Here is a 10,020-nt window from a genome sequence, read left to right on the forward strand (position 1 = left end):
TCCTGTCTGTAAAAAATCAATAAAATATATTAAAAATAAATAAATAAATAATAAAAATTTTGTTTATTGTGTATTTGGGTCGTCTTTAAATGATCTTAGTCTATACTAACAGGTAATCATTTAATTATAATACGGGATAATAAGGACAACAGAAGGGACGAGAATAGAATGTGTATTAGTTGTCAAGTTTCTTAGGGTTATTGTAGCAGAGAAGAAAATGAACAGAACACCTTTACTGATGTAGTATTATTGTAAGCATATATTGGACATGGGAAATCATCTCTTTAGCTACACAAAGTTCTTAGTTCTTGTAGTTCTAGACTGGGAGATACACTGTACATCATAGGCCACCTGAGAATTATCTCAGCTTTGCTCTGGCCAAACACAAACTCAGTGCCTACTTTGTGTTTGCTCTTCATGCACAATTGTGTTAGTACTTTCCAAAGTGGGTGGGTGTGATTGAGTCCGTTTATTACCACACAATATGAAACACCCCTTTGTGACAGAATTTCAGTCAGACTACTTCAAGAATCACTTAGCTGCTCTAGCTGGTTTGGCTCAGTGGATAGAGGGTCAGCCTGTGGACTGAAGGGTCCCGGGTTTGATTCCAGTCAAGGGCACATGCCCGGGTTGTGGGCTCAATCCCCAGTAGGGGGCGTGCAGCAGGCAGCCTATCAATGATTCGCTCTCATCATTGATGTTTCTATCTCTCATTCTCCCTTCCTCTCTGAAATCAATAAAAATATATTTAAAAAAAAAATCACTTAGATGAGACCAAGATGGCGGCATAGGTAAACACCGGAGACTGCTGCCGCAAACAACCACTTCAAAAATACAACTAAAAGACGGAACGGACATCACCCAGAACCACAGGAAGGCTGGCTGAGGAGAGACTCTTCAACTAGAAGGAAAAATAACAGCACACCGAGGCTCAGAGGAGGCGCAGTGTGGAAAAAACTCAGGTGCGGAGGTGCGCGCGCAAAGCGGGCTGGTGGCTGAGAGCGCGGTTGTCGTTTTCGGTCAGGGGGGAGTCTCAGACTCTGAGCTCCAGATACGGGCGAATCGCTGGGGACTCGGACCCAAACGGGAGAAGCGGGAGTGTCTGGCATCAGTTGGAAGGCAGCTTTCCCTCCGAGGTTTGCAGCGGTTCCGGGGGTTCTGAGAAGCAGAGCCTCTGGGAACAGGACTGAGGGCACCATAACGGCTCCCTCCGCCCGCCCTGTTGAGCCCGCCCCGCCCAAGCCCTGCGCAGAGCCATTTGCCGGATCGCCGCAGGCAAAGGCTAGATTAGCGCCCCCCCAGAGGACAGAAGTTTTCCCACTGCAGCAGACACAGCTGATTCTCACAGCCAGTCGGCCTGGTGGTCAAATCCCTCTAGTATTAACTACAACAATCAAGGCTCAACGAGAACAAGACTGCGCACAAAGACCACTAGGGGGTGCACCAAGAAAGCATAAAAAATGCGGAGACAAAAAAACATGACAGAAATGGAGGATATAGAGCTAAAAATCGCAATTTTGAGGGCTTGCAAAAATGTGCTAGAAGCTGTCAATAAACTTGAGGAGAGAGTCACGAAAACTAATGAGACCCTCGATGCTATGATAAAGAACCAACTAGAAATTAAGCATACACGGACTGAAATAAAGAATATTATACAGACACCCAATAGCAGACCAGAGGAGCGCAAGAATCAAGCCAAAGATTTGAAATGCGAAGAAGCAAAAAACACCCAACCGGAAAAGCAAAATGAAAAAAGAATCCGAAAATACGAAGATAGTGTAAGGAGCCTCTGGGACAGCTTCAAGCGTACAAACATCAGAATAATTGGGGTGCCAGAAGATGAGAGACAGCAAGATATTGAAAACCTATTTGAAGAAATAATGGCAGAAAACTTCCCCCACCTGGTGAAAGAAATGGACTTACAGGTCCAAGAAGCGCAGAGAACCCCAAACAAAAGGAATCCAAAGAGGACCACACCAAGACACATCATAATTAAAATGCCAAGAGCAAAAGACAAAGAGAGAATCTTAAAAGCAGCAAGAGAAAGAGACTCAATTACCTACAAGGGAATACCCATACGACTGTCAGCTGATTTCTCAACAGAAACTTTGCAGGCCAGAAGGGAATGGCAAGAAATATTCAAAGTGCTGAATACCAAGAACCTACAACCAAGAATACTTTATCCAGCAAAGCTATCATTCAGAATTGAAGGTCAGATAAAGAGCTTCACAGATAAGGAAAAGCTAAAGGAGTTCATCACCACTAAACCAGTATTATACGAAATGCTGAAAGGTATCCTTTAAGAGGAGGAAGAAGAAAAAGGTAAAGATACAAATTGTGAACAACAAACATGCATCTATCAACAAGTGAATCTAAGAATCAAGTGAATAAATAATCTGATTTACAGAATGAACTGGTGATTATAATGAATCAGGGACATAGAAAGGGAATGGACTGACTATTCTTGGGGGGGAAAGGGGAATGGGAGATGCGGGAAGAAACTGGACAAAAATCGTGCACCTATGGATGAGGACAGTGGGTGGGGAGTGAGGGCGGAGGGTGGGGCGGGAACTGGGAGGAGGGGAGTGCATTTATCATTCTTCTAAATTTAACTTTGCACAAGTAACCCATGTAAAAAATCTATATTTTTCAAAACTTGTAAATAAAAATAACCTTAACTAAATAAATAAATAAATAAATAAAGTGTACAGTTCTATGTTGCTTAGAGGTCACAGGGTTAACTATGCTACCACAATCGGGGAAAAAAAGAGGAACAAATATAACCTGAACAATAAAGATTTAATTAAAAAAAAAAAATCACTTAGCTGCCTTGTGCCCAGCCCAAGGATCAATGGGTCTTTTGTTTTTTTGGGGTTTTTGTTTTGTTTTGGACATTCAAATTCATTCAGCTTTATTAATGAAAATAGTAAGTTCAAACATAGCCTAAATAAAGCATGACAAGCCCACTGTGTGACCATTTGTCAAAATACACATGACAGACATTCAAGAAGTATTCCTGTTCTTCTGATATAGTTATCTGAGAGTTGCACTGTTTTGGTTTTCAGAATGGAAGCTAATTATTTAGTAAACATGGATGTACAATAATTTTATTCAATCAGTGATGAGTTGTCTATACTATCTCAGATATGTCTCTGAAGACTTATTTCAACCACATCTAATATTCGTCACATCTATCAATGGCTACTATGAAAATACACCAGTATTTTAATAAACTGCCACTTTATTTTCATTAAAGAGCAATTTATAAATTGGGTCTTAACCAGGGGTGCAATCAGAATTATCTGAGGAACTTCAAGAAATACATATGCTTGTCTCACCCCATCCCTTCCTGGAAAGTATGATTCAGATAAATATTCATAGGAAGGGTCCAGGCTTGTTAGTTAAAAACAACAACAAGTGATTTGGACCAAGACCTACTTCTGTTTAAGAAAATAATTTTCCCTTGCTTAGGCACCAGTGCCATGGTCTGATTCACCAGAAAAACTTAGTGGTGGTTATAAAGAAAGCCTCATAATAGAGGCTTATAAACTTTGTTTTTGTAGCAAAGTCCATCCAATCCACAATGTGTACCTTTCTTGCATCTATCAAAATAAAAAAATATTTTCCTCTTTCCTCTTCTATCTTCCCCTACCCCCTTTTCCCTCTAGTATCACCATACTGTTGTCTATGAGTTTTTTGTTTTGTTTTGTTTTTAGTCCCTTCACCTTTTTTACCCAGCCCCTCAACTCCCTCCCCTCTGACAGTTGTCAGTCTGTTCTCTGTATCTATGAGTTGGTTTCTGTTTTGTTTTTTAGTTTATTTTGGTCATTACATTCCACATATGAGTGAAATCATATGGTACTTGTCTTTCTCTGACTGGCTTATTTCACTTAGCATACTACTATCCAGGTTCATCCATGCTATTGCAAAGGATAGATTTCCTTTTTTAAGTAGTATTCCATTGTGTGAATGTACCACAGCTTTTTTATGTACTCATCTACTGATGGACACTTGGGCTGCTTCCAAATCTTGGCTCTTGTGTAAATAATGGTGCAATGAAATAGAAATGCATATATTCTTTTGGATTAGCATTTCAGTTTTCTTTGGATATATACCAGAAGTAGAATTGCTGTTCGATTTTTACTTTTTGAGGTGACTCCATACTGCTTTTCACAGTGGCTGCACCAATATACAGCCACCACCAGTGCATGAGGGTTTCCTTTTCTCCACGTTCTCACCAACACTTATTGTTTGTTGATTTATTGATGATAGCCATTCTGACAAGTGTGAGGTGATATCTCATTGTGGCTTTAATTTGCATTTCTCTGATGATTGTGATATTGAGCATCTTTTCATATGTCTGTTGGCCTTCTGTATATCTTATTTTTGCTGGTTAATCCTCACTCGAAGATATTTTTTCTCATTGATTTTTAGAGTAGGAGGGAAGGAGAGAGAAGAGAAACATCAATGTGTGAGAGATACATCGATTGGTTGCCTCCCGCACGTGCCCCCACCGAAGATGGAAACTGTAACCAAGGTATATGCCCTTGACCAGGAATTAAACCCGAGAACCTTTGGTGCTTGGGCTGATCCTCCAACCACTTAGCCACACCAGCCAGGGTTCTCTGTATATCTTCTTTGGAGAAGTGTCTGTTCATTTTTTAATTGGATTGTAAAAGAAAATTTTATCTAAGGAAAATAGGGTGACGTAATACATACATACGAGGGAAGAGTGACCATGAATGGAAAGCAAGGTTGATATCTTGAAAATTGTATTCTTACATAAGTATGTTTATTCTCAACTGATTAAGAAAACTTTCATCTACTATTGAACAACTTTATGAGAAGTTTTTGAACATGGTGTTTATCAGAGAAAACCAAAACATTTTGTTGAAGAGTTAAATCTCCCCCATCTGTAATTGCAGTTATAATGAGGCCCAGCAATGGAAATACAACATCTGACACAAAAACATTCCAGGGCAAGTGTCATATAGCAGGCAAGAGCTTTTAGAGATTTATTATTGTAATGCTTATTTTACTACTAAAAAAATAGTGTTATATAGATAGCACTTGTCTCAGTTTTGTTAATATGAGTTCTATCGATATGTCAGTCAAATCTTACTGTAACTTGAATACAGTACTCAAAACTTAAGCAACCATGGCTGTGTTATTCTTTATGATTCGAAGAAATGACTTTCCTAAGATTATCAGTGAGAATACTTCTAATTCTCTTGCCTTGTGTGTAACCTGCCCCACTGTCCTCAACCATTAGATCAGGCCCCATGATAAGTTTTCATTTAAGTACCTGTTGAGTTGTGTCAAATAAATTCAAAAGACAAAAAAAAAATTATTTTGTTAATCTTCACCCGAGGATACTTTTCCATTGATTTTTTTTAGAAAGAGTGGGAGGGAGGGGGAGACACAGAGAGACAAACATCTATGTGAAAGAGTTGGTTGCCTCTTGCACACGCCCGACCCTGGCCAGGGATTGAGCTTGCAACTTAGGTACATGCCCTTGACTGGAATCGAACCTGGGACACTTCAGTCCGTGGGCCAATGCTCTATCCACTGAGACAAAACAGCTAGAGCAACAAAATATTTTCTTACTGAATGTATCAGTTTAAATTATTTTATCTGAATAATGAGTCCTCTCTTTGGATATGTATATATAAATAATTTAGGCATATTGTGTAGCTTGGGGAGATGCTGTAGCACATAGCGTTATTTTGTAACTTCAGAGTAGCCTGTAGATTAAGGAATAAAATTATATGGCTATTCTCATCTGGCTATAATTTTCTAAAGAGAATAGGAGTGATAAAATAGAATTAAAAGTAAAAAGAGATTGGCATGTTGTATTCTCAACCAACTTAGTTTTTAGTAATTTGTTTTCTTTTTCTTCTCCCTGTCTGCCATGCCAACCCTACTTTTTTCCTGACTAGGTTAGATCATAATATGTAAAAATAACTTTGTATTATCCAAAGCTAGATTAATTAATTGCTTTAGTAATCTACATTGTTAACAAATACCCCAGAAAGCAATCTATATACTGTGCTACTCATTGTTTAATTGCATTTCTATTTAATAAGGAACTATAAAGCAAAAAGAATAAATTATTGCCCATTTGTATGCTTAATTTATTTTTGCCTATTCTATATAATAAAAGCATAATAAATATGCAAATCGACTGAACAGCAGAACAACTGGTCACTCTGATGCACACTGACCACCAGGGGGCAGACGCTCAATGCAGGAGCTGCCCCCTGGCGGTGGCGGGAGCCTCTCCTGCCTCTGCTGTAGGCGGCAAGGAGCGAGGGGTCCTGGACTGCGAGAGCCCTGGATTGCAAGAGGGATGTCTGATTGCCAGATCGGGCCTAAGTTGGCAGGCAGACATCCCCCAAGGGGTTCCAGACTGTGAGAGGGTGCAGGCCTCGCTGATAATAATCCTGTTGGGAATTTGTTTTAAAGACATATTTTTAAAAACTGAGATCACCAACAAGATCATTCATTCAGGAACATTTATTGCTACTTTATGTGTGCCAGCTACTATTGTTGAGTCTCTGTTCTCATAGAGTTCAAATTCTAGAGGGGAAGACAAAATAAATATATTCTGCCATACAGGTCAGTAGTATTGAGAAAGGTAAAAGGGGAAGGGGAGTAAAGAGGGCTCAGCTGTTTTAGATAGATTGGTCAAGGACAGCCTCTGTAAGGAACAGTGACATGAGAGGCTGAATAATGCCTTTTGTCCAGTCCAGCAGGTATTAATTGAGAATCTGGTATGTACCAAACATTGTCTAGAATTTGGGGAATTCAGATAAATAAGATAGTCCCTATTTTCAAAGAGCTTATCTGGTAGGTAAGACAGACATATTTTATCAGTTACAGCACAAGATAGCAAAGTAATAGTAGAAATCTTCACAGGATGCTATAAGAGTTTAGAATGATCAACTCTGAGAGTGTCAGGCTTCGCAGAGGTAATTCTTGAGTTGAATGGACTATCTGGGCATGTGGGGGAGTGCAGGGCATCCTGGCCAAGACAGGACCACATAGTCAAGTTCATATAGATGCTGCAGCTGATTAACGATTACAGAAGGATACGATGAAGCTGGAGATGTTGACAGAGTCAAGTGAGTCCTTAGCTTAGTAAGTCACTGCTTTCTACTTACGATCCCCCACTTTATGATTTCACCTTCAGCTCTGTAGTGCAAAACACAACTTACAATATGCCAGTGACAAGTAATTACACTCTGTGTCATGCTCAGTGTAAATATATCCACGTAGCAATGGTTGGACCTGCATGTTCCTTGTGAGAGGCTTCTGGTTTACTCAGATAATATAAAATATGTGTCATTTTTCTCTTCCAGGCAAATCAATATTGTGTAGCAAAGAAGTCCCAGCACAAGACTTGAGAAAACTCTGTGAGAAGCTCAGAGGCTCAGAGGCTAACACTCCCAAATTAACAAGTGATATACAAGGGCCTGCTTCCCATGACCCAGCTTTTTCAGAGAAGACTGACCATAAAGCTGCTCGCCTCATACAAACACCTCAAGCACAGCACTTGGGGAACTTGTTGTGTAAAGGGAACAGAAGTGGCTGTTGGGGGTGTTTGGATGCGCACACTACTGATCTAGAAGGCTGGGACGCGGTACCTGATGAAGCTTACGACCTGCTTGATAGACTTCTGGATCTAAACCCAGCTTCAAGGATAACAGCAGAAGAAGCTTTGTTGCATCCTTTTTTTAAAGATCTGAGTTTATGATTACTTAGTTCTTCACTTACTATTTGCTGTTGTGGATTGTAAGGGCGGGGAGAGGGGGGTAAAAGAGTTCTTTGTAGAGCCATAAGTTCTTGATTAGAGACCAGGGCAGGATGAATAATTTATTTAAAAATTTTAGTATTTCCTCTCTTGGAAGATTCTAAAATAAGGATTAAGATTCTTTAAGGTGCCTGGGGTACTTTTTTTTGACAAACAGCATGATCTTTGAGTTGGATCTACCCCCAGGAGAATCAGTTTTTTAATTTCCCTAATTACTTGTCATTGACATATGCTGAAGGAACATAGTACTTGGCAGTTCAAGGTGCAAGTCTGAAAATTGGTGGGTGTGTTAGGGATTAAATGGGCTTCTTCGTACTATGAGCTATGTGTACTTTTGGAAAACTCAACCTGGTACTGGTGCTCTCTCCATTCTGTAGGTTAAGACAATTTCCTCCTCGAGGCATATATTATGCCTTTTATGAACTCTGAAAGAAGTAATGAGAAAATGTTTAAGGGAGATATCACTTAAAATTGAATTTATCTGTTAAAAAAGTATTCTGTGGAAGCATTTATTGTATGAATTGCCTTTTAAAAAAAAGTTTTCTCCCTTGATTTTTTTGCCTTCTCTATGCCCACCTTACACATTCTTCTTGAAAATTATATGGTGCTTTCCACAAAGTTTCTGGGTGCATTGTTAAATATTGTATATGTTTACAGTTAGAAGCTTAAAATAATACATATACTGGTTGATAAATGGAAGCTACAGGACCAAGGTGAAGACTGATAATCCAACATGCTTTTCTTTTTTTTTAATTTAATATTGTAGAAAGTATTATATATGTCCTCCTTTTTCCCCCAACTACCCCTTCTAGCCCGCACCCGCCACCTGCCTCGGGCAAAAGTATTTTCTTTTTCTCTCAATGTTCCCTTTTTCACCATCTTAGGTATAATTAGATAGGTGCTAAAAGGAAGAGTGAACACAGATACTATTATGGAGATTTTTCATCTGCCTAGATCCGTCCCAATCTCTATATCCTGTTTTAACTAAATTGGTCCTGCTCAGAGAATGTTGCTTGCTGATTCTTGACAGATGGGAAGAGAGATAATGCAGTAGGCAAAGCAAAAAAGGACCAAAGAGAGAGAAAGTTTATGTATTACTACATTCTAAACTGATTATCTATCAATGACAGTATATCAAACTTTCTATGGGAAATAAGTCAGGATGCAGATGTGTTAAGAAGTTTCCCATCATTAGAAGTCAGAGTATAGAACCAGCTTAGGGACATATGACATTCATTTCATTTTGAACATTGAAGTTAGTAGTACATCTACCTACTTTATTTGGTAAGTATAGTGTGTATATAAACCATTATTATTGATCCGCTCTGTCTTATGCTGTAATCTTTAAAAAAAACTTGTTTTTTTTTTTTGGTATGTTTAATAAAGTTATCCTTTTATAAATTGTATGTCAATCTACTCATTTGAAAAATGCCTAAAAAAACCCCCAGTATTGACCACTGAGAGTATTTTCTGTCTGAGATCTATGAATGCTCTCTCTTCAGCCAATAGTAGATAGTAGATTAAAAAAAAAAAAAAGTCCCTGGCTCAAGTAATACTATATGAAAGATAGAAGGAGGGTTTATTTCTTTAATAGAAAAGTGCTCATTGACTTCATTTTTAGGATACTAGAGGCCCAGTGCATGAATTCGTGCATGGGTGAGTCTCTAAGCCTAGCTGTTGATTAGGGTCAATTGGGGCCGGGCCAGCGGAGGGGAGGGATGGGGCGTGGGAGATTGGCTGCTAGCCCCAAGGAGGGAGCGGGTCCTGGGCCCCCCTGGGAAAGGGGCTGCATCCACCACCTACCCCCGGTTCCCCATCCCAGCCCGGGGCCCCAAAGGCCCCAGGGAGTTGGAAGAGGAGGCAACGGTTGCTGGGCCAGGAGTGGAAGGAACATGCCAACGCCAGCGCCCCGCCACTACACAGTTTCCCACCTCCCCCCCTCCTCCCCTCGCTGCCACCGTGGCGGGTGGGTGGCAGGCCGATCATCAGGGCCTGCCAGCTGTGGGGAGAGATAGGGTGCAGGAGGTTGGCTGCCGACCCCAAGGAGGGAGCCAGCCCTCAGCCCCTCTGGGAAAGGGGCGACGTTTGCCATCACCCACCCCCGGTTCCCCATCCCAGCCCGGAGCCTGAAAGCCCCAGGCTGATTGGGAGAGGAGGCAATGGTCGCCAGGCCAGGCTTGGAAGGAACAGCCACTGGCTGCCTTCGC

The 10,020-nt window shown here is 40.5% G+C and overlaps 1 protein-coding gene across 1 annotated transcript in view; it reads left to right on the plus strand.

Annotated features, from left to right (window-relative positions):
* CDC7 (cell division cycle 7) overlaps positions 1-9,219 on the plus strand; it is a 29,905-nt gene extending 20,686 nt beyond the window's left edge. The window contains exon 12 of the mRNA XM_014550009.1: positions 7,343-9,219. Coding sequence (XP_014405495.1) covers positions 7,343-7,756 — 414 coding nt within the window. The 3' untranslated portion in view covers positions 7,757-9,219. The remainder of the gene's footprint in view (positions 1-7,342) is intronic.
* Positions 9,220-10,020: the final 801 nt, after the last annotated feature.

This window comes from Myotis brandtii, unplaced genomic scaffold (genome assembly GCF_000412655.1).
Source record: "Myotis brandtii unplaced genomic scaffold, ASM41265v1 scaffold58, whole genome shotgun sequence".
In the NCBI taxonomy this organism is placed as follows: Eukaryota; Metazoa; Chordata; class Mammalia; order Chiroptera; family Vespertilionidae; genus Myotis; species Myotis brandtii.